Here is a 24963-nt window from a genome sequence, read left to right as displayed (position 1 = left end):
TTAAGAATTATCACCTCATCCCTGACCCCTAGTCTCAAGGGAAATCCTGGGTGGTGGCTTTTTCTTGCTGTTCCCTTCCTTTCTCATTAAGACGTGCTCAGTGGGATGTACGACCAACAGAACAAGCGCCGGTTGGGCTGCGTTTCCAGGTGCAGATGCGGAGGGCAGACGGCGAGCGTAGCTAATAGTAGGGATGTCCTTTTCTCTGCCTGGCTCTCCACCCCAGGGCCAGGCAGGGCCAGAGGGGCTGGGGTCCCTCATTGCCTGAAGTCACTGCAAAAGTGGCTCCAAGTGCCAAGTGGAGCATGTGCTAAGGCCAGGGAGGGCGTGGATAGACAGGGTTCCCCTGTCGCTGAAGCATCACAAGAACAGCCTGGGAGGTGGGTAGCACTAGGGTTAAGAGCATGGACTCTGAGGTCAGCCTGCCTGGGCCAGATTCTTTGCCTTGGACCAATTCCCCACTTACTGAATCTGTAAAGCAGGGATGGCAGTAGCTGCCCGACAGGGCTGATGATTAAATGGGATACTGGCTAAGACGGCTGCCTACCTGGCCCAGCGTGAATGTGACTACGCCAGAGCTTGGCCTTGGCTGACACTTTATCAGGCTCTGGGTTGCAGTGGTCATCTGTGTGCTGCAGGAAGAGTGTCCCCTCGCCGTGATTTCCTGCCTGGTTTTCTCTGTTCTGCCTCAGTTTCTTCATTCCTAGTATTTTTTCCATTACCATCTAACAAATAGGACATAAGACCTGCTTGCTCTGTGCTCTCAGAGAGGTAACTTAATACCACAAGAGAAGAGTTCTTCGCAAATTGATCCATGAATACAATGTGATTCCAGGAAACATTCTAAAGGATATTGTAGACTTTCTAAATCTTATTCTAAAATTTATATTAAGGCACATAGTCCTCAAATAGCTAAGTCATCCTTAATGAAAGAGGACATAGAAAGAAGAAGTGACCTGCAGATATAAAGAGTTTACAAGGCCATAGTGGTAAATGCACCATGGAGTCTGTGCAGGGATAGGCATGAAGACCAGTGGAACAGAACAGAGGGCTCAGTGGCAGACTCGTGTACACCTGGGGGACTTAATGCACGACAAGAGTGACATCACAAAGAAGAGACGAATGGTCTGATGGTGGTATTGGAAAATTAGCTCATTGTATGGGGAATAATAAAACAAAATCCCTACTTAACCCCTCATACAGAGATGGGCTCCAGGCAGAGTAAAGGTCTAAATGGGATGGCAAAATTACAAAGTTAACATAGGAAAATATTTTTGTGACTTAAGTGCAAGGAGGGATTTCACAAAAATTCATAAGCACAAAACATCAAAACCTGATCAATTTAATTACATCAAAATTAAGGTTTTCTGTTTAATGAAGGTCACCATGGGCGATGTTAGAAGACATGTGACAGAATGGGGGGAGGTATTTGCAGTATCTGAAACCAAGGATTAACATCTGGAAGTCCTGCAATCCAAACAACATACTTCCCCAATAAAGAAAAATGGGCTGAGGTTTTAAAAGACAATTTCAGAGGAGGAAACGCCTAAAACTAACACATTAGCACATGAAGACACATTTAAAATCATTAATAATCAGAGAGAGGCATGTTAAATGACAGCAAGATCTCATTGTACGTCTATGAAACTGGCAAACATCAGGAAGGGAGAGAATATCAGCTGCTGGTGGGGGCAAGGGTACCAGGCTCCCTCATGCATTGTGGGAGGTAGAGAGCGTGGAGGTTTCACTGCCTGGAGAAAAGAGGTGCCGCTGCTGAGCCAACCATCCCGCTCCTGGTTATTTACCCCAAAGAAACATTTGCTGGTCTAGAAAGGACTCCACCGATGACATGTGTGGCATTATCTGTGGATAATGGGAGTTGGTGGCAAAGCAGGGTGTCCACTGCTGGGAGAGTAGAGAGGTAATTATTGTGGGTCCATGGACACACAGCAACTTGGGTGGATCTTAAACACACAGTTCTTAGTGAAAATGTAAGAAACAGAGGTATTAATACAATATCATTAACACAAAAACACCAGAAGTATGCCAAAGAATGCTCATTTGGTGGGGGGAGTGCATCAGAATGATGTCTATGTGGGCAGGGAATGGGAGTGGGTAAAGGGGAATACATCATTTTACAAAGGAAATTAGGTATTGCATGGGAAAAAAGGGGCAATGAGGCCTCTCCTCCATTCCACCAGCCTAACATATCACATTTGCCTTTTCCTCTTCCCTTCCTAGCCTCATCCCAGGTGAATTCCCCACAGAGGTAATCCCAGGGTGAACTCCAGGACTGATGTCCACATGCCTTCTCTGGGGATTTCCCTTGGTCTAATTTATCCTTCACACTTTATTTTCATGACTACGTAATGTTCCAGCCAGAAGAAAAAATTATTCTTTATTATTGAGAATGAGGTGATTCCTATATTTTCACCAATAACAGCAACTATATAACCTTGTCAGGACATCTACAGTATTTCTTTGGACCCCGCTGCCTGCTACAAGGCAGCATTACAAGTTTTGTGGACACTTTCCTTTAAAAACAACAGAAAAAATTATAGTTTGTGACTGCATTGGTACAAAGACAAATATAATCCTGGGTGGATTCATACTTATATATTCATTATCAGTCTATTCATTTTTTCTTTGGAATTTAAAATAAATTAAGATTAAGCATTTTCATGGGCCACTAACCTAATGGATAAGTTTTCTCTGTCCCATGAGTTATATACTAAACCAGCGGTCCAGCCTGGACTAGAACCAAGACTCAGGGAGCCTGACTCTGTCCACTATGACAGGCAGCCATGCCAGGACCCACACTGGTTTCCATCTGTTTTGAAGAAGGCCACATTGACCATGCATGGAACAGAAGCCGTGGTGTCCTGGTAAATGTTTAACAACTACCTGATGAGAGAAAAAGGCCTAGTCTGTAACATTTGCCAATTTCTGTGGTGTAAATAATCTCATGGCCAATTTTAAGCTATCAATATAACATCACTGGAGTTGGAAAAAGATTCAGAGTAGCTCACACTTACATAATAGTTTCGTTGTAAAGATACAATAGGCACAAATGACCTCAAAAGCTTAGATAATAATAAAATGCAGTAAAATAATTAGGAAGTGATGAGTTTTGAGTATTTATTACCTTTGTTTTTAATATAATCTATTTACTTATACGTTTTTATAATTTAAATTTTAATAATGGCTGTGTTTTTCAGTGGGCTCACAAACATTCCTGAAGTTTTAAAAATCAGCTCTTGCAAGCTGGCACAAGCTGGCTCCAGCCCGCCACTGGCTGACGGACGTGCCACAGTGGGTCTTCCGGACCCAGACCTGGGTAGTGACAAAAGACTACATTTCCCACAAGCCTCCTCTCCCAGGACCTGCCGTCAGCCTTGAAAGATGTTACCACGGAGACGGGCTAACAGATTGTACAGGCTGTCCTCAGAGGGGTGAGATGGGAGCAGGGGTCTGGGGTGGCTGGACCCTGCCTGGCAGCCTGGCAGGGGGAGGGCGTGGGTGCTGGTGGTAAGGGGGCTTCTTCCATCTGGGGGGCTTTCAGCCGCAAACTTTCTGGGGAAGTTTTCAGCGCGCGCACGCGCGCGCGTGTGTGTGTGGGGCGGGGCGGGGAGGAGGAGGTTACGGCTGGAGAGGGGGTTTCAGGGAAGGGCTTGTGGGTGGGGAGAGCCTCTGGGCAGAGTTGGGGAAACTGTAAGGCAGGAATGCCTTCCCCAAACTACGCTGTAGCTGATGAGGCAGCCTGGTGTAAGGAATAAATATTGCAGGTTCTGGCCCAGCTCCACCTCTGATGATGGTGTTCTGTGACCTTGGGCTCAGGGCCCATCTTAGTGGCTGTCCCCCTCTGCCCACTGACACCTTGGCCTTCTCCCCTTCTGTGTCTTTCCTTACACGCCCTGCCTCCAACAAACCATCCCTTCTAGAACTTTCCCATCTCTTTAGGCCCGTAAGTGCATGGGTTTCAGAGCCAGAAATATACAGGTTCAAACCCCAGGTCTGGTACTTACTTGCTCTGTGACCTTAGGCAGAGCACTTAACCTCTCTAGGCCTCGATTTTCTCCTCTGCAAAGTGGGTATTATAATTATATCTGCCTCATAGGGTCTGTAATGGAAAAACTCAGTTCAGTCTCCCACCTTCTGTGTTTCTCCTTTACTACTCACACAGAACCCTTCACTTCTGACACTTCTGGTCACCAACTGTGTAGGTTTTTCCCCCACCAAGCAATTCTCCATGACACTAGCTGGGTGTCCTACAACAGAACTCAATTCTGATACTACCTACTTGGAGATAGCATCAGATCCCCCAGGTTAAGGGCTTAGTCCCACAAGCCTCTTCCCACCCCACTTCAGATGCCAATGGCAAGTAGTCGGTCCCCAGGTTACCCACAACTTCTGTCCGGCTTGGCTACCATTTGGGGGTTCCCATGACTCCCTCCTTGGGTTCTGTTAGTTTGCTAGAGAGGCACACAGAACTCAGGGAAACAATTACATTTACCAGTTTATTAAAGGACATGGTAGAGGATACAAATGGACAGGTAGATGAAGAGATACACAGGGAGAGGTCTGGGAAGGTCCTGAGTGCAGGACCTTCTGTCCCTGTGGAGTTGGGATGTGTCATCCTCCCAGGACGTCACCTTCCCAACCTGGAAGCTCTCTGAACCCCCTACTATTGGGATTCTATGGAGGCTTCCTCATGTAGGCTTGGTCAATTATTAACTCCATTTCCACTCTCCTCTCCTCTCTGGAGGATGGGGGAGGGGCTGAAAATTCCAAGCTTCTAATCACAGCTTGGTCTTTCTGGTGACATATCCCCATCCAGGAGCCATCCAGGGGCTCACCCAGAGTTGCCGCAATAGAAAAAAAGACGCGCCTGGTGTCCTTATCACTTCGGAAATTACAAGGGGACTGGATCTTTGGTCCACCATAGTGAGGCTGGGCTCTGAAAAGGGCTTCCCTAGGGCACACAAGCACATATGGTATCTCAGTGTGTCCCGCCACACAAAGGTCCTCTACCCTGAGAGATGACACAGGGCTTGGCCAGGAGAGTGCAGGCTGTGTCACTCCCACCTGCCCCTTATCCAGGTGCCTTAATGGCAGCCCCATTCTTGCCCTCTCTGTGTTCCAAATTTGGTGATGTTACCTCTTTTTTTTTTTTCCTTACTATTATGAATAATTTTCTTTAAATTTAAACTTACTGGACTTCATAAATATATTTAATAGGAAACTTCATAATACTACAGTTATCCATACAGCATTAACATCACCTGCCAGAAAGAGAAGGTCACTGGCAGAATAAATATACAGAAAACAAAGCAAGGTTAGTAAGCCTGAGCTACCTGCTCCTGCGCTGACAATAGCTCTCAGTCTGTGACCTGCGTTGTAGGATTTAAAGGGCAATTTGCAAAGGTCAGAAAGGTGTTACAGGTGTGCTAGCACCATGTGGAGACTTTCTCCTTGATGGAAAGGAAGTTTAGCAGGGACTCGCCTCCTCCCTTCCTGATCTAAACCACCTAAAACCTCCACCCAGGGACACAGGTGATGGTGGTGGTTCCTTCCTGGTCTGAAGTCGGCCACTCAGAGTGCACTTATTCCTCCTACAGAGACCTCATCTCTAGACAGAGACATAGCAGATGGAGGTCCTGAAGGAGAGAGTGGAGGAGGAGGAGGAGGCCGAGCAGGCCGAGAGGGCCGAGAAAATGATGAGGCCGATGGAGGTGCGGAAGGAGGACACCACCAGGACGCAGGAGATGCTCAGAGACCTGGAGAGGAAGCTGTCGGAGATTGAGGTCTCCATCCTGAAGAAGCCCTCGTGAGTGCCGGGGGTGGGGAAGGTGGGGGCTTTGGCCCAGCAGCCCCAGTGAGAGTCAGACCAGGGCCGGGCAGCGGGAGAGCCGGGCAGAATGGTGGTACCTGGGCTGGGAGGCAGGACCAGGACATAGAAGGAGGTGGTTAGGAGTGAGGGCTGTGCTTTCAGGCTGCCTGGTCCAGGTCCCCACTCTGCCCCTCCCTAGCTGTGTGACCCTGGGCAAGTCACTGAAACTCTCTGTGCCTCATTTCCCTCATCTGTTTAAAAGGGCAGCTGAGGGCTTCCCTGGTGGCGCAGTGGTTGAGAGTCCGCCTGCCGCTGCAGGGGACACGGATTTGTTCCCCGGTTTGGGAAGATCCCACATGCCGCGGAGCGGCTGGGCCCGTGAGCCATGGCCGCTGAGCCTGCGCGTCTGGAGCCTGTGCTCCGCAACGGGAGAGGCCACAACAGTGAGAGGCCTGCGTACAGCAAAAAAAAAAAAAAAAAAAGGGCAGCTGATAAGAATGATACTTCCCTCCTAGGTAGTTGTGAGGATTTAATGAGGACGGGATAGAGCCGAAGGCAGCTAAGGTGGACGGAGGGCTCCCTGTGTGCGTGCCTAGCCTCACGCACACTGATGCCACCCCTCTTACGGACACAGGACTTTTACCAAGGACGCTATTGACATCTCCAAGCTGCCCCTTTCCTACCAAAGCAACACGCCCAAGGAGGAACACCTGCTTCAGGTGGCAGACAACTTCTCCCGCCAGTACAGCCACCTGTGCCCGGACCGCGTGCCCCTCTTCTTGCACCCAGTGAACGAGTGCCAAGTGCCTGTAAGACTGGGCAGGGCCAGGGGCTGGAGAGCAGAGGGTGGAGGGAGGTGGGCCAGGCACAGACCTCTCGTGGGTCAAAGCTTATATTTCAGGGGCAGCATATAAACTCAAATGTCCACAGGCCCCAGCAGGCCCGCTGTGAGTCACCCCTGGGGGCCTGTGGTGGCTTGGAGCCTGCACACCCCGCCTAAGGGCAGCCAGACACGCAGTGTGGTCTCTGGCCCCCGAGGCCAGCCCTATGCAGGGAAAAGCCGAGAAATAAGACAAAATGGGCCGGGACCCAAGCGCTGGCCTCCTTCCTTCCCGCCCTGTGACCCAGGGCACATCCCTGAGTCTCTCTGGGCCTCAGTTTCCCCACCTGTAGATGGCATGGCAGAGGATGAATCCAAGGGTTGCAAAGCAGCAGCCCGTAGGTTGACAGGGACTCACAGACTGTTTTATCTGGCCCACCTGGTGATTTTTCACCCTGGACTTAGCTGCCAGCATTTGAAACTCAGCCATTCCCGTCCAGATCCCTAGTCCCCTCTCCTCTGGATCTGGTAACCCCAGGCCTGCATCTGCCCTGCTGCCATCAGTGGGGTCTGCACCGGGGCTGCCCCTTAGGTGGGGCCTTCCTCAAATTCACAGGGAGACCCCAGAGGCCTGGCCCCCAGCCCCAGGGTGACCCAGCTCTGCTACTGACTGTGAACCTGAGCAAGTCAGCTCACCTCGCAGAGCCTCGGCTTCCTCATCTGTCAGCGGGACCTGCCTCACGGGGCTCTTGGGGGATCGGGAGGTGGTGCAGGTCTGGCGGCACCGAGTGGGGCGGTGGTGATCACATCACTGCACCCCGGACAGCACAGGGTTATTCTAGATCTGGGGAGAAGGGCCTTGAGGGATCCTTTCCTTCAACTCCCAAGGCACCGAGGAGGAGCCTGAGGCCAGAGAGCCGCTGCCGCCCCACCCCAAGGCCCCTGGCCTCCTGGGAGCACCATGGTCTCCTCCCGGGTGGAGTGCTCCCCCAGGACCTGTGGTCTCTCCCTTTGCAGAAGTTCGTGAGCACAACCATCCGGCCCACACTGATGCCCTACCCTGAGCTCTACAACTGGGACACCTGCGCCCAGTTTGTCTCAGACTTCCTGTCCCCGGTGCCCTTGCCCGACCCCCTCAAGCCGGTAAGCACCACCCGGGGCTGCCTTGAGGCCTGAGATGGGAAGCCAGGCAGGTGGGGAGAAGGAGGTTTGGCCAGCCTCAGGACACAGCCCATGAGTCTGTCTGGGCAGAGAGAGTCGCTTGCCTGAGGTCACACAGCAAGCCTGGCCTCCGGGCTCTCACCTCTTTGGCTTCTTTGCCTCTTTCTGACTTCAGAGTCTTCCTTTCAGGACTTCGGGAGGTGGGAAAGGAGAGAGAGGGCAGGGCCTGCTGCCCATGGTCCAAGGTCACACCTCTGGGCTTCTGACCAGCTCAATCTCATTAAGAATGGAGGGAGGGAGATGAGGATGTGTACACAGTGGAGAACTGAGAAACGGAGAGAAGAGAAGGATGGAGGTAAAAGGTGAGGGTAACTCTGGAATAAAAGCATAAAATGACCAATCAGAGAGCAACAGACCAGAAGCTTCTACATCCCAGACGGTCTTTCCCGTCAGGAAGTCCATGGCCCCTTGCAATTACAGGCAAACCTGGATTGCACTTTATGGACACGGGACCTGTGGTTTTCACCCCATTTCTTAACAGGCTCCCTAACCTGACAAAGGGGAGGAGCCCTGCTGGGGCCCAGCCGGCCCCCTGGCCCCGGCACCCAGCCCTTGCTGAGCAGGGAGGGCGGGTGGGGGCAACCGGGTGGCTATGCTGACCAGCTCGCTGTGCCCAGCCCCCCTACCTGTACTCCTCGACCATGGTGCTCAGGTACCAGGAGGGCAACTGCTTTGACTTCAGCACGCTGCTGTGCTCCATGCTCATCGGCGCTGGCTACGATGCCTACTGCGTCTACGGCTATGGCTCGCAGGACCTGTGCCACATGGACCTGACTCGAGAGGTGTGCCCACTCACCGTGAAGCCCAAGGAGGTATGGCCGGGCTTGTACTGCCCTCAGCATCGCGCAAGACACGCCACCCTTAAAGCCACCTGTCCCTGCTGCTTCCGCCCCTGCCCCGGCTCCATCGCCAGGCAGCCCTTCAGGAGTTTGTATTTCAAACCACTGATGATTTCTCCATCTTTGGCATCTTAATACACACAGCCCATGTCTCCAACCTGGCTGCTCCGCTCGCCTTGTTGTAACTCAGTTTCAGCTACTGTGTTCCCCACATTTGTGAATGCCTTATGGCTGATATCTTAAGCCAGATTCTTCCAAATTTATCCTATGCATTTGATAAAAATCCATCCAGCCATTTTCATATAAGGAAAATGCAGACAAACAGACAGACGTTTACTTCTTTTTATTTCCCCTTCCAGGTAGAAAGGACCTCTTAACAGTACAAAGTTCACCAGCCCTCCAGCAGGTGGTGGTTGTGTTTTTATATCAGTTGACTGAGAGCACCATAATGACCCGAGGCTGCTGTGAACACAACACTCTTAAGTGAATTTAACTGTGGGAATCATAAAAGCATCTCTTTGCATTTGGAAAATAGCCATACTACTGGCAGAAAATGCTTTTCGTGAACTGGATTGATTCCAGGACTCTGTGATCAGGGTCAAGACCCAGTGGGTGTCTGCAGCTCAGGGCAGAGGATCCAGGGGCCTGGGGCATCCGGCATGATGCACATGCACCTGTGTTGCACCTGCGTGAGAACCCGGGGCCCCCGGGGCTGCAGTCTGGTGGAGAAGGAGGGGGAGGTACCAGGTGAGAGCCCTGCCTGCTCTCTCAGGGCCACCTCCCCAAGAAAGATGGAACAAAAATGCTCCATCTCTGCTTTTGGCTCCAAAAGCCGGAGAACTCACATACGGGCCTCTTAGCCAAAATTTTAATTATGAAAATGATTACAATAGCTAATGGACAACTCACATGTCCATTGACTTGGTTGCTCCTCTCAATAGCACTGCATGGTAGGAATTATCACTTCTCTTTTACAGATGAGTGTGTCGAGATGAAACAATTTTTGTGACCAAAGTCACATAGCTGGTAAATGGGGACCTGGGAGCTAAGGCCCAGCCTGTCTGACTCTAAACCATGGAGATTCACTATTTCTTCCTCATAATAAGCCCCCTTATGCAGCCTCTGTGGTGTCCTTTCCTGGACATTTTTCTTGCCACCTAGCGCACATTTATATACACGTGTGCGCTCGTGCGCGCACACACACACACAAACGCACACACACAAAGGCTTTGCTCTCCTTCCTAGCCCAGTAAACTCTCACTTCAAGTCCACATATGAAATCCTGCAGTGACAAAATCTGGAAAAATCTGACTCCGGGCAATTTGCCCCACTTTCTAGATCAGATCCAGATCGTAGCTAGTCTAGGCCGTGGGGAATGAAGAGGGAAAATCACATTTCCTGAGCTCCTACCCGGATGGGCAGCTCAGACGGACATTTTCCTGTCTTTACTTGTCAGAATAACCCTGGGGAAAATGTTCTCATTATTCTCAGTGACTTTTGCAGAAGAGCCTGTGGTTAGGGAAGTGGGAGGACTGGCCCATGGTCACAGGTCTGGAGCTGAGGCTCTTTCTACATTCAGGGTCAGGAAGCCAGCAGGCTCCAGGGGCAGCTGTGCAGGCGGGCCACTAAGGGCTACTGATCCTTTTCCTCTCGTTGGGTGACAGGTGGTCAAGGAGGAGGAAAAGGCACCACCTAAGAAGTACGCCGTCAAACCGCCCAGGGACCTGACAAGCAGGTTTGAACGGGAGCAGGAGATTAAAAGGCAGGAGGCAGTCAAGGCCGAGGCGGAGAAGCGGCTGAAGCAGGGGGAGCGCCTCGAGGTGGGTCCGCCGTCCTCAGCCCTCAACCCTTGAACTCAGCTCCAGGGTGGGGGGGGTTGCTGGGAATGGGGAAACAGACACGGGTCACGCAGGGATGTGTTTATGGGCCCCCAGGTCCAAATCCCCTCCTCCAACCTTCCACCACCCCCCATCTCTGCCCGGCCTCATGGGAATCCCCAGTGTAGTCAGCCAGCTTCTGGTGATAGAGCTCTAACATCAGAGAGCTCTGCCGCCTGAAGCAACTCATCTTATGCTGTGCAGTTCTGGTGTCCTTGTTCAGACTCACTGAAGATTTACCTACATACACTCTACATCCATTCTCCCATCCTTCCTTCCATCCATCCATCCATCCTCCAATGTCTCCTTCTATCCACCCACACTCTCATCGTCCCTCTCACCTATTTTTCCTCCCTCCCTTCTTTCCTTTCCTTCCATATAGTATTTATTGAGGGTCTACTCTGGTCCGGGCCCTGGGGATGCAATAATAAACATGGCACAGTGACCCTTTTCCCAGAGGGATGCAGACAATGAAGCCACATGGTGTCCCTCTATCTTTCTTTGGATGAAATCTCACTCAGAATCACAACATGGAAAGCTAGTAAATCCCAGATACCCTAGAGCTCTGAAAGGTCAAGTTTGTAAACCACAGATTGAGTCAGATCCTCCCATTTTATTGATAAGAAAATAGGTTCAGAGGTGGGGTGATGTCCTCAAGGTCACAGAGCCAGCCAACAGTGCGGTGTGGATCAGCATTCAGTCCTCTCGCCAGTTCCCCAGCCACAGGGAGATGTTTGGGCCCCTGATGGCCCCCTTCCCATCCATCTGGCTCATGGTCACCCACCTTTTCCATGCAGGAGCAGGAGAGTGCAAAGACCGACCCCCTGCACGGCCTGCGGGTACACTCCTGGGTCCTGGTGTTGTCGGGGAAACGTGAGGTGCCCGAGAACTTTTTCATTGAGCCGTTCACTGCACGCAGCTACAGCACCCAAGACGACCACTTCCTGGGAATAGAGAGCCTCTGGAGCCACAAGAACTACTGGGTCAACATGCAGGACTGTTGGAACTGCTGCAAGGTGCTGGGCGGGGCCTGGGCGGGTATGGCAGGCACAGTGGGTGAAGGCAGGTGTGACCTGTGGGGAGATCTGGCCACCAGACCAGGAGGGCTTTGGACTTTCCCTGTAGCTGAGCACCCAGGGCCCACTCCTTTGCCCATACATAATCGTTTCAATATGATTATTGTTGTTCTTTTGGTTTGTATATTCTTATAAAATGTGGATTGTTAGTTCATTTGATTTTTTTTAAATGTTGTATTGAAGTGCAATACACATGCAGGAAAGTGCACTCATCCTACACGTCCAGCTCAATGAATTTCCATACATACATGTGTATAAAAAACTCAGTGCCATTTACAGAAGTTGAAAATACGTGCACACAGTTGGAGGGAGGTTGTAACTGGATACCAGGGGACTTTCTGGGGTTCTGGACAATGTTCTATTTCTTGATCCGGGGGCAGGGAACCTGGGTGCACCCAATTTATGGAAATTCATTGAGCTGTATGCAAATCAAAAGAGAGGCAGGCTCCAGGCACCAAGTCCTGTGCTCTTTTGTTATTTCCAAGGTCCTCCATTTACAACCAGGCCAGTTTCCCAAAGGTAGATCCTGGGCCCCTCGCCCCCTGTACCGGAGTGAACACCTCCAAGGGGCTGCTGTCGCCCCCGTGTGGGAGGCGGGCAGATTTGATACCCGTTCAGATGCATCTGCCTTCAGCGAAGGAGACACAGCCAGCCCCCAGCCTCCCTGAGCCCCTGAGTCCAGGGTGGCCCAGTCCTCAACGACCTCACAGGGCTGTGGAAAAAAACATTCGGTAGGTGCTTAGAATAATCCCATGCTGCTCAGTAAAGGTTAGCTAGCGTTACTTTCATTTTAGAGAAAGAACGTCTTCCTCACCACACAGATGGGGCAGAGCCCAGACCCCCTCCCCCAGAGCCCAAGCTCATAGCTGCCACAGTGGTCAGAGCCCGCTGAGGGATAACGGCCCTTCGCAGGCTGCTGCAGCCCTCCTTTGGCCCTCTTCTGGGTGGAAGTTCCTTCAGCCTCCCCACAGCACACCCTGTACCAGTGTCAGGTGGAGGAAATTTATATCAGGGATAACAGAAGTTATGAGATGAAGATGGAAGTGTGGCCTGGTGGGAAAGTGAGGCCAGAGGGGCAGTACTGCACCACCAAGTGAGGGCACGAAGAAAGAGACGTGACAATGGCTGTCACTTTTACTGCCCCATGAGCACAGGAGCGGTTGCTTTGTTCCTTCAAAGAACCTTGATTTTTTTTCTTCCTAATTTATTTTTTGACCACGCCACGTGGCATGTGGGATCTTAGTTCCCTGACCACGGATTGAAACCGCTCCCCCGTCATTGGAAGCACGGAGTCTTAATCACTGGACTGCCAGGGGAGTCCCCTTCAAAGAACCCTGAAATGGCCTTGGAGTGAGGCACCACTCAGAGACTGGGATGTCGTAGTTGTCCCTTCGTTTATGCTTTTTCTATAGAGATAGAACTTTAAGATAAAGCAGTAAAACATCTAACTACTGCTTACTACTTACAAAAGTGACAGAATGGGGAATTCCCTGGCTGTCCAGTGCTTGGGACTCCGAGCTTTCATTACTGAGGGCCCAGGTTCAATCCCTGGTCGGGGAACTAAGATCCCACAAGCCCCACGGTGCAGCCAAAAAAAAAAGTGACAGAATGGAGAACATGATTTTAAGAAATTCAAACATCTGTGTAATTTGATTGCTCTGCATGAAGCCTGGACTATCGGCTGTTAAATCTACAAGCAGTTCTTTCCCTCACTCCGTCTCCCCCATCGTGTACCCCTCCCACCTCCCAGCTGAGCCCTCCAGGACTCAGGACAGTGAGGACTAGGATTAGGACTGGCGTCAGGGGAGCTTCATGTTGAAACCATTGTGGGCAGCTTCCATCTTGGAGTTGGGAGCGGGGGCATACCACCCCGGGGAGGTAGACGGGGATAGGGTGCTCCCCACCTGCTGGGAGTTATTTTGCAGGTGAGCCCAGGCTCAGGTGGGCTGGACTGAAAAGAGGTGAAGGACCCACACCAGGGAGGAGAAGTTCGCACTTCCCTCTTCTGCGTGCCTGTCTAGTTCCCTTCCCGCTGACACGGGGTGGGGGTGAGAACGATGAGGAGGCTGTGTTTTCAAACCTGCCATTTCCCTGCCTGTACAATCTCTCTGGCTTGCGTTTGCTCTAAACACGGCCCGGGTGCCACTGTCCCCCGACAATGTAGACTGACCTCCACATCCAGGCCATCCCAGGCCAGAGAGTTTCCAAGTCTCTCACAGAGACCAACACAGGAAGGGAGTCCCAGCCCCGCTGGGGCCTCGGTCTCCCTGTGGGGATGAGGAGGGCAGGTGTGGACTCTCAGAGGTGGCCTGGAGCCACATTCTGCTCCCCTGAGACCCAGCCTGGTGCCTTCTCCCCCCAGGCGTGGCTGTTCCCTGCCCCCCATGGAGCAGGAGGGGGCGTGGTGACTGTGGGGGGGCTCTCAGCAATCCCCTCCTCCACCAGGACCTGGTCTTTGACCTGGGAGACCCTGTGAGGTGGGAGTACCTGCTCTTGGGGACCGACAAGCCTCTCCTGTCCCTGACTGAGGAGGAGGACGACGGGATGAACGATGACGATGATGCGGAAAATCTGGTGAGCTTCTGAGGGGTGGAGGCCGGAGAGTGGAGGGGACTTGACACCCTGTTTTGCTTCGGGCCAGCCTGACACATGTCCCCACGACATGTATGGGTATTGCGTTGGGGGGCAGTCCACATAGACCAATGATAGATTCCTCAAAGCAGAAGGGCCTGGGCCATGCCCTCATTTTACAGATGGGCAGACTGAGGCCCAGACAGGTCCAGTGACCTGCCCAGGACCCCCCAGTGGTGCAGAGGAGGGCTGGGACTTGCATTCAGGGGTTGCCCTGCGCCTAGAGAACATGCCCCTTGGAGGAGGGCGATAAGACCCTCTCCACAAGCCAGGGGAGCCCCAGGGCCAGCCTTTCCTCACATCCAGGCCTTTCCTGCGTGGTCACCATGATCCTCCACACACACTTCCAGGCCTTTCTTGTTCATCCTATCAGCCCAGAAGGTCATTGGCCTGGTCATCTCTGATCTCCTAGTCAGGGGCCGTCAGGCAGGTCTGCATGAGGCCCTGTGCGTGGAAGTCAGGGGTCCAGAGGCCTTCACTATTGGCTCTGACATCTTGGGCAAACTTCCTAAATGTTGGAAGCTTCAGTTTCAGCGTCTGCATGTGAAATGGGGGAGTGGGTTTGGTTACATTCATGGTAGTAATAAGTGATGTATTCATTTGCTAGAATTGCCATAACAAAGTACCACAGACTGGGTGGCTTAAGCAATAGGAATTTATTTTCTCACAGCCCTGGAGACTGGAAGTCAAGGTGTCGGCAGGGTTGGTTTCTCCTTGGCTTGTAGATGGTGCCTTCTCCCTGTGTCCTCAGCCTCTTCCCTCTGTGCGTGTCTGTGTTTTAATCTCTTCTTCTTATAAGGACACCAGTCGTATTGGATTAGGGCCCAACCTAATGACCTTAGTTTAACTTAATTACCTCTTTAAAGATCCTATCTCCACGGATTTCCCTGGTGGCGCAGTGGTTAAGAATCCGCCTGCCGATGCAGGGGACATGGGTTCAAGGCCTAGTCCGGAAAGATCCCATATGCTGCGGAGCAACTAAGCCCACGTGCCACAACTGCTGAAGCCCGTTCTCCTAGAGCCTGTGCTCCACAACAGGAGAGGCCACTGCAATGAGAAGCCTGTGCACCACATTGAAGAGCAGCCCCTGCTCGCCGCAACTAGAGAAAGCCCGCGTGCAGCAATGATGCCAAAAATAAATGTTTATAAAAAAAAAAAAAAGAAAAAAAAAGATCCTATCTCCAAATATAGTCACATTCTGGGGTGCTGGGTGTTAGGACGTGTGAATTTTGAGGGGACACAATGCAGCCCATAGGTAACACGCATATGCCCCTTTCTCAGTGCCAGTAGGTGCTTAACTTAAATTAACTTGTCTAAATCTTCACAACTGCCCGGCGAGGTGGGTACTAGTATTATCATGTCCCATTTTACTGATAGGAAGACTTACACACAGAGGGGTGAAGTAACGTACCCAAAGTTACACAGGCAGTAAGTGACAGAACTGGGATTTGAACCTGGGATTTGACAGTCTGGCTCCCAAGTCTGGGTTCTCAAAGGTGGTTCTGTTCTACCTCCTGGGACTGCTTGAGGACAAAGTGAGACCACTGGTGTGACGTGCTTGGCACAGCTGTGTAGACCCACCTGCACATGGTGTTGAGTGTTGCCAGCGTCCTCGTCTCTGGAGACCAGAGAGCCTCCTCCCCTGTGCAGTAAATCCTGGGGCACTGGCGCCCCCTGCTGGCCTCAAAATGTGAACAGATTAGCTGAGCAGGCATCAGAGGTCTGAGCAATTTGGTGCAGAGAAAAGTTTTAAATTGAGAAAATCTTATCCAAGTTTCTGTGGTTACCTAACCTGAGGACCATTTGTCTAGACAAGGCCTTATTTGCCAGATGGGGAAACTAGGCTCAAAAAGAAAAAAAAAACAATAAGGGCAGCCAGGCAGTGTCCCAAACCCTTATGTACATTTATCAGTCAATCCTCCCAAGGGGTTCAGTTTACAGTTAGAAAACTGAGGCTTAGGGGTCCTGGGCAAGTCCCTTAACTGCTTTGAGCCTCAGTTTGTTTGTTTTTTAAATTTTATTTATTTATTTATGGCTGTGTTTATCTTCGTTTCTGTGTGAGGGCTTTCTCTAGTTGCGGCGAATGGGGGCCACTCTTCATCGCGGTGCGCGGGCCTCTCACTATCGTGGCCTCTCTTGTTGCGGAGCACAGGCTCCAGACGCGCAGGCTCAGTAGTTGTGGCTCACGGGTCTAGTTGCTCCGCGGCATGTGGGATCTTCCCAGACCAAGGCTCAAAGCCGCGTCCCCTGCACTGGCAGGCAGATTCTCAACCACTGCGCCACCAGGGAAGCCCGAGCCTCAGTTTTAATGAAGGGCCTGTGGCTTTCCTCGTGCCTCTGTTGACAGAGGGAAGGTGGGGCATGCAGGGCAGGGTGTTGCTGTCCTCACCGGGCACCAGGTGGGTACAGGGAGGAGCTGACTCCTCCTCTCCCCCCTGTCTCAGGTCAAGCCAGGTCAGAACTGCTCGAGACCTCTGGGCTCCCCTTGGGGAGCTGACGAGCCACCCCGGCTTGGCCCTGGGAGATGAGGCAGAGGCTCTGACCGTAACTTCGGCTCCACGGCCCAGCCCTGATCAGAACCACCATCCCAACCCCACTTCTCCCAACAGGGCAAGGAAGATGAGGATAAGAGCTTCGACATGCCGGGCTCGTGGGTGGAGCAGATTGAGATCTCCCCAGAAGGTATTGCACCTTCACTGGTTTCCGGGCTTCTGGGGATGTCTGTGGCAACTAGACAGGGGTATACCAGCAGAGGCTACCTTGGTCCCTCATTTCCGCCCCCATGGCCTGCTTTCTGCTGCAACCTCTTCATTTCTTCCTTCTCAACATACGCACTCAGCTCTGCAGCCTGGGGCCTGACCCCAGTGTGGCATACAGGACAGGGCTCAGTTAACTCACCCAGGATGATGGAGTGTGGCCGGTGACGGAGGACCAAGGACCAGGACACAGCCGTTCCCATCCCTCACCCCACTCTGCCAGGAGGAGACTGTGCACAGTACCCAGAGGGCACAGGGGGTCTCAGGACCAAAAAGGGGCAGGCAGGGAAAGCAGGGAGACAGGCACGCTTGTGCCCCATGCCAACCTCTGCTGGCTGCTGAGGTTCCCGTGTGGAAGTGCCTAGACCCACGGGGAGGGCCCAGGCCATCCCAACAGGGTAGGAAGGGGTAAAGAGGGTGTCATGGGAACCCAGGGGGTTGGAGGCTGGGGTGGGGGGCAGAAAGGGCTTCTGGGAGGAGAGGTCATGGGAACTAAGTTTTAAGGGATCAGAAGAAGTCAGCCCAGTAAGGGCAGGAGGGGATGGTGTTTCCAGCCAAGGCCTGGCAGTGAGAGTGCGGTGTGGTCAGGCTCAAGCTGAGATCTCCTCCAGGGCAGGAGCCACCCCTGGTGACTCTTCCTGTGCCTCCATGGAGCAGGTGTGAGGGCTGGAGGAGCCTTGCAGACAGCACAGTGCACAGAGGCTGATGAGTGGCTGGGGGGCTGGGGGGGCTGGCCCTCCCTTCCCCCGATCTGGGGAGGAAGGACCCCAGCCCACTCTGTGTCTGCAGCGTTCGAGACCCGCTGCCCAAACGGGAAGAAGGTGATACAGTACAAGAGGGCAAGGCTGGAGAAGTGGGCCCCGTACCTCAACAACAACGGCCTCGTGTGCCGCCTCACCACCTACGAGGACTTGGAGTGTAAGGGGGCAGCCCTGGCTGCGGGGAGCAGGAGAGCTGGGTCCCCCAACATGCCACGTGACCTCGGTCATGTCACTGCCCCTCTCTTGGTGTGAGTGGGGGCCCTGCTGGCCTCCGTGTGCTGGGAGCGGTGGGATGGAGGCTGAGGGAGCTGGCCTGGCTGCTTTAAGCATGCATTGGGCCCTACAGGTACCAAGACTTTGGAGATAAAGGAGTGGTTCCAGAACCGGGAGGATATGCTGGAGCTGAAGCACATAAACAAGGTCACAGGCCTGAACATCGACTACTTCAAGCCGGGCCACCCCCAGGCTCTGCGTGGTATGTAGACCCCACTGCTAGGCCAGCTAGGTGCCCAGGTTGGGGGCCTCACGTGCTCCTTAGAGCACCTCCATGCAGCCTCCATGCAGCTGGCATGTAGTGGGAGGAACCAGTATCCACATATTGACAGGGTTCTTGGGCGGCAAGCAACAGAAAGGGCCCCCGCCTCCCAAAGCAAAGCAGACACGTGGGAGGTAAGGGGAAACACAGAAAATCCGAGGAAACGTTGACGGGGTTCTTCCAGGAAAGGCAAAGCAGGGCTGCAGCCTATGCTGTGGCTGGGATCGTGCACCCAGTGGGGGCCACATTTACAGGGGTTAGGATGCTGAGCAAGAAAACCAACAAGTATCCCCACAAGACTGATGCAGAGGGCAGAAGTATGGAGGTGCAGACACGGCCATGAGCCCAGGAGGCCGGGAAGGGAGGGAAGAACATGTCCTGGGAATTAACAACCTGATCCAAGAAGTCACAAAGAAAAACATAGGGTCAATATACATCTAAAAACATAACCAACCTTGCTTGGTGGTTGAAATTTAAAAAAAGAAAGAAAGAAAGAAACTAAATCAATAAGGGACCATCTTACAACGCTTATGTTGGAAAAGATGAAAACAAATGGTCCTACCAGGTGTGAAAAAGTGAATCCCTGTCACTGCTGGTATGACAGCAAACTGGCACACTTTTCTGGAGAGCAGTTGGGCAAAACAATCAATAATAGCTTTAAAATATGTAGGCTTTTTGACCAGCAGTTCTACTGCTCAGCAAATAGCAGGCAAGGACAAAAAATGCAAACTGCAGACGTTCATCATGGTGTTGATCATAGCAAAAAAGTTGGAAGCAGCCTGAATACCCAGCACTAGGGCACTGGTTACATACTAACGCTCCTCCCTGGGGCCTGGGGTTGGGTTATCAAGCCAGGGGCCAGAGCTCCTAGTGCTCACCCAGCCCTCTCCACGATCCCTCTCCCGGCAGTGCACTCATACACGTCCATGCAACCCGAGATGGACCGCGTCATGGAGTTTTATGAAACGGCCCGCGTGGATGGCCTGATCAAACGGGAGGAGATGCCCAGGACAATGACGGAGTACTACCAAGGGCGGCCCGACCTCCTCTCCTACCGCCAAGTCAATTTCGGGCCCCGGATCAAGAAGTTGGCTCTGAACAGTGCAGAGTCAAACCCCCGGCCCATGGTGGTGAGCACTCGGTGGGCCTGGGGACAGGGTGCCCGCCCCCTCTGGTGGGCCAAGATTACCCCTGGAGGGGAACAGCCCTGACTCCCTCTGGGGAAACTTCTTTACTGAGCGACCTTTCCAGTTTTACCAAACACACGGTCTCAGGTCTGTCTGATGCCAGACGGTCCCCTCAGCCGCTGGGCCAGGGAGGTATTATTTCCTTACTGTTATAAAAAATACACACTCGTGGGCTTCCCTGGTGGTGCAGTGGTTGAGGGTCCGCCTGCCGATGCGGGGGACACAGGTTTGTGCCCTGGTCCGGGAGGATCCCACGTGCCGCGGAGTGGCTGGGCCCGTGAGCCATGGCCGCTGAGCCTGCGCGTCCGGAGCCTGTGCTCCGCAATGGGAGAGGCCGCGGCAGTGAGAGGCCCGCGTATCGCAAAAAAAAAAAAAAAAACAAACACACTCGTGACTAAACATTTAGAAAACATGTAAAAAGTAAAAATATCTCAGAATGCCAGCTCTCAGATATTACCACATATTAATAGGTTTGGTTTTGAGAATCTTTTCTAACTTAAGATTTGTGTGTGTGTGTGTGTGTGTGTGTGTGTAGGTAGAATTCCTGTATCACCCTCTTAACATTAAAATGTGAGATGTTTTTCTCCATATCATTATAAATTATTTGCAACCTATGTTTAATGTCTGAATAGCAAAGAAGCTCTTTCTAGCAGTAAGGGATGTCTAGCTATAGAGCAGGCTGCCTGCAAAGGTGGTGAGCTCCCCATCTTGTGGAGGGAGCTAGAGAAGAAATCCAGCACCATCCAGGGCTGGAGTGGCCAGACACCGAGAACCCCTGGGGCCTTGAGAGCCATTGTTTAGCTGGGAGGGGTTATTCCACATGACCCCCCCAAATGACCCCAGACCCCAGCATCCCTGAGTGTCCTTTGCTCCTGTCGTCGGGTCAGGCACGGAAATCCCTTCCCACCTCCCATCCTACGCATGTTCTGGCCTGCCAGAAAATCACAGAGCGATTCTTCCGCAACCCTGCGAAGCCTGCGGGTGAAGACGTGGCAGAGCGCGTGTTTCTGATCCTGGAGGAGCGCGTCCAGCTGCGCTACCACTGCCGCGAGGACCACATCACGGCCTCCAAGCGTGAGTTCCTGTGGCGCACGGAAGGGGACAGCAAGGGCAACAAGATCATCATGATGCCTGACATGTGTCTCAGCTTTGAGGTGTGCCTGGGGGCCATGGCGGGCAGGGGCAGGTGGGGGTGGGGTGAGGAGAGAGCCCTGGGGCCCTCTGTCCTGTCCCAGCAACTTGGGAGAACTGGGATAGAAAGTCCTGGTTCCCAGCCTGGAAATTCATCTCTGCCCCTTGGGAAAATCAAGAGCTCCCATCTGGGATACTTCTCTTTGAGCGCCTCTGAAAATCTTCCTCTTTTCCACCAAGAAAGACAACCCAGCTGGCCTCGACTACTCATTGTCCCTACCCCCCAGTCCTGGGCGAGAGCAGATCCTGGGACCAAGGCTGGAGTAGATCTCACCACCTCCATGGGGCTGGTTTTCCTGGTTCAGATTCTCACTCTCCTGGCACACTCCTTAGCCCCTCTGAGTCTCCAGTTCCTCTTTTATTATTAGCTGTGTTTTTATAGATGAAGAAACAGGCCCAGGGGAGGGGAATTCCCTGGCAGTCCCAGTGGTTAGGATGCTGCGCTTCCACTGCTGGGGGTACAGATTCGATCCCTGGTCGGAGAACTAAGATCCCTCATGCCATGGCACAAAAAAAGAAAAGAAAAGAAAAGAAAAGAAAGAAACAGGCCCAGAGAGGTTAAGCAACTTCCTTTAGTTTGCACAGCTAGAAAACGGCAGGGGAGGATTTGAACCCAGGAGGTCTGGCTCCAGAATCTGCCTACAACCCCAGCCATTGCTGCTTCTCCATGTCACTGTGGTGGTTGTTCCAGGTGGAGCCCATGGAGCACACCAAGAAGCTTCTCTACCAGTATGAGGCCATGATGAAGCTGAAGAACGAGGAGAAGTTGGCCAGGCATCGGGCTTGGGAGTCAGAGTTGGAGGTCGGATCCCAAGGGAGAGTGGGCAGATGGGAGGTGTCAGGGGTGGGGGTGTGTCTTCACCACGTCCTGCCCCACTTCCCAATTCAGGTGCTGAAGATCCTGAAGCTTCGGGAGGAAGAGGAGGAGGCGCATGCGCTGACCATCTCCATCTACGACACCAAGCGCAACGAGAAGAGCAAGGAGTATCGGGAGGCCATGGTAAGCCTTGCTCCCTGGCCCAGGCCCTGGCTTTCCCTGGACCCCTCCCCCAGCCACACTCCGTCGCCTCCAAGGTGCTGAGGATGATCAGGGATTCTTCCGGAAAGCCCTTTATAGGGGATGAAGTTATCAAACCATGGTGGTCGTCCTTGCTGCTGAGCTGACCATTTCCATGGGTTACCCCAAAGAGCACTCAGGATGCAAGCCAGGTCTCCCCCACTTCCAGGGGCTGTGGCCAAGCCAAGACCTCTACTGCACGAGGAATTAATGAAATATGTGTGCCCACCTCCACCTGGGGCTCCCCTGGAGGTCGTGACCTGGGCCAGTAGCCCTCGCGAGCTGACTCTGGCCACAGGCCTGAGTTATCTGACCCCTGCGCATAGGGCGTTCACGTTACCGCCTCAGGTTGCAAGACCCAGCTTGGTTTTCGAGGCCAGCTTCTAAATCCCCTTCACTAACCAATTGGTTGAAGTTGGCGAGACACGACAGGGCATCAGATGTCTGATTCTCAGACTCCCAGGGCTGGGCATCAGCCCCCACATCTCCAACTTCACTGGCCCCTGACTGCCGACACGGGACATAGATAAGGCCCCAGGGTGGAAGAGAAAAAGGGACTCACCAGCAGGTTTTTTTGTTTTGTTTTTTTTTTTGCGGTACGCGGGCCTCTCACTGTTGTGGCCTCTCCCGTTGTGGAGCACAGGCTCCGGACACACAGGCTCAGCGGCCATGGCTCACGGACCCAGCCGCTCCCGGCATGTGGGATCTTCCCGAACCGGGGCATGAACCCGTGTCTCCTGCATCGGCAGGCGGACTCTCAACCACTGCACCACCAAGGAAGCCCTCACCAGCAGCTTTTGATTTAACATCATTAACAACCACTCTTTATTACCATTTACTGAGCAAGCATCTGCTGAGGGTTGGGTATGTTCTGGGGTTCAAGTAGAGACACGTGAATTCACTTAAGACACGAGAGTTGGCTGTTATCAATAATCACGGCCACAAGAGACAGCACAGGCCCCTCTGAGGCCTCAAGCACTTCTGGGTTTGAGGCCTGGTTTTGTGTGGTCACACATTGATGAAGAGGACTCCCTCCCCGGCCCCCTCTCCACAGGAGCGCGTGATGCACGAGGAGCACCTGTGGCAGGCGGAGGCCCAGCTGGACTACCTGGCCCCGTTTCTGGCACAGCTCCCCCCGGGAGAGAAGCTGACGCGCTGGCAGGCCGTGCGCCTCAAGGATGAGTGCCTCAATGACTTCAAGCAGCGGCTCATCGACAAGGCCAACCTCATCCAGGCCCGGTTTGAAAAGGTGCAGCCAGGGCCCTGGCAGGGGAGGGGACCTCAGCATCCTCAACCAGAAAATGGGCCCAGGGCTGTTTGCTCACCGTCTCACAGACTTGTGAGGGACTAGTCGGGGCAGGGGGAGGATGTCAGTGCTTGGGGTGTGTCCAAATGACCGAGCTGTCCTTCCTCACACCTGTTCATTGGGTGGAAGGGTGGATGGATGGAGGGAGGGAGGGAGCGGTGGGTGGATGGATGGAGCCTTATAACAGCTCCTAGTCCTTGACCCATTTCTGTTGGTCAGGTACACACCACGCAGTTCCCGTGCATTCTCTAACTTAATCCTCACAAAGAGCTCTGTGGCGGTGGGGTGGGTTTTGCAGACAACAAATTGGAAGCTCTGAAAATGTACCTTGACCAGTCACATGACTCAGTCTTGACCCCTGCTCTAACCTCGTGGACATGATATCCCTCTAAACAAGATCCCAGTGGCTCCAGGCCTGTGCTTCTCTGGCTCCTGTCAGTAGGGGTAGCGGGGCCGACCCTTGTAGGGATTTCAGCCTGCAGCCTGGCTAAGAGTCAGTCGTCATCAGCCCTCCTGCTCTCTCTTCCCTGTGCCCACAGGAGACCCAGGAGCTGCAGAAGCAGCAGCAGTGGTATCAGGAGAACCAGGTGACCCTGACGCCCGAGGATGAAGCCTTGTACCTGAGTTACTGCTCTCAGGCCATGTTCCGCATCCGCATCCTGGAGCAGCGGCTCAATCGGTGAGGAGACCGAGAAGCTGAGAGGACCCACTAGGAGCCTGGAGCACTAGCTTTGTAACCCCTCACCACCTCTCGTTCCTCCCCCGACTTCAGACACAAGGAGCTGGCCCCACTGAAGTACCTGGCTCTGGAAGAAAAGCTCTACAAGGACCCACGCCTGGTGGAGTTACTGCAAGTCTTCGTTTGATGCTTCTCAGTCCCCACACCTGTGGTCCTCCCCTCCTGAGGCCTCAGTGAAGCTGCCAGAGAAAGAAACCTCCCCCAAAGCCTGGCCCACGTGCTCCCTATGCCCAGCTAATGACCATCCACTTGGGCAGCTGGCCTCGCTGCCACGCCACCTCCCTGCAGCCATCTGTTCCTGCTTCTCCTGATTTTCCTGTGAATAAACACTTGTAATTTGCCATTTGTACCTCATGGTTCACAGGCCCCAGCACCAGCCTTTTTCTCCTTCCCTTCTTTATCTATGTCCTGGGACCACCTTTATAAGTCTTATTTAATACAGCAATGCCATCCCCATTTCACAGATGGCTGATTAGTGGCTGATAAGAAGAGGCGCTGGGATCCAGTCCCTTGCAGTCTAGTGTCAAGACCCCAAGTTCTGGGGCACACACCTTGGGCTTGCCATTCCTAGTCTGTGAGCTGGGCCACCCTAGCCATGGTGGTGGTGGTGGGGGGTATGCGATGACCCTCATTTTACAGAAACGAAACTGGAAGCTCTGAAAATACACCTTGTCCAGAGTACGTGGCTATCTAAGTCTTAACCCCAGCTCTGACCTCATGGGCATGATATCCCTCTAAACATGGTTCCAGTGGCTCCCTCCCAAGACATTTTTGTGACCCCTGCCTCTGTGCCTCTGACTTCCGTGGGTAGCGGCCCCAATTCACGGCGGGTCACGACCCTTCCGTCAGCCCACTCCACCCACGAGTCCCAAACGAAGTCGGCCTTTCTCGGGCTCCAGGTTGGTGGTCCGCCTCAGGGTTCAGCCGACTCATCCATTCATTGAGGCCGAGGCCGTAGGGGTTTCCCTCCAGGGCTCCACGACTGAATCGGACCCGGAATCAGACTCCGTTTCCCTCTATGCCTCCTGTGGGAGATTCAAGCCGGCGTCCGAGCCAGGGAGGGGCGGCAAAGTCTTCAGAGCACGGAAACACCGCCCACGAGCAAAGGTAAGAAATAGGAATTACCGCAAAGTGCTG

At 53.1% G+C, this 24963-nt stretch overlaps 1 protein-coding gene across 1 annotated transcript; it reads left to right on the top strand.

Annotated features, from left to right (window-relative positions):
* Positions 1–5648: 5648 nt before the first annotated feature.
* On the top strand, positions 5649–24161 carry DRC7 (dynein regulatory complex subunit 7; the record flags this gene model as incomplete). The annotated part of the gene is made up of 17 exons (XM_082607235.1): positions 5649–5827; positions 6465–6639; positions 7668–7793; positions 8489–8683; positions 10375–10530; positions 11385–11603; positions 14109–14237; positions 16904–16976; positions 17840–17968; positions 18158–18286; positions 19256–19476; positions 20472–20687; positions 21416–21526; positions 21614–21724; positions 22836–23030; positions 23627–23766; positions 23860–24161. 17 exons carry the CDS (start codon positions 5649–5651, stop codon positions 23951–23953), a joined length of 2598 nt encoding a protein of 865 aa, XP_082463361.1. The 3' UTR covers positions 23954–24161.
* Positions 24162–24963: the final 802 nt, after the last annotated feature.

Source organism: Mesoplodon mirus (assembly GCF_964341445.2).
Source record: "Mesoplodon mirus genome assembly, chromosome: 19".
In the NCBI taxonomy this organism is placed as follows: Eukaryota; Metazoa; Chordata; class Mammalia; order Artiodactyla; family Ziphiidae; genus Mesoplodon; species Mesoplodon mirus.
The sequence above is the reverse complement of the archived record's forward strand: the minus strand, read 5'-3'. Positions and strand labels throughout refer to the sequence as shown.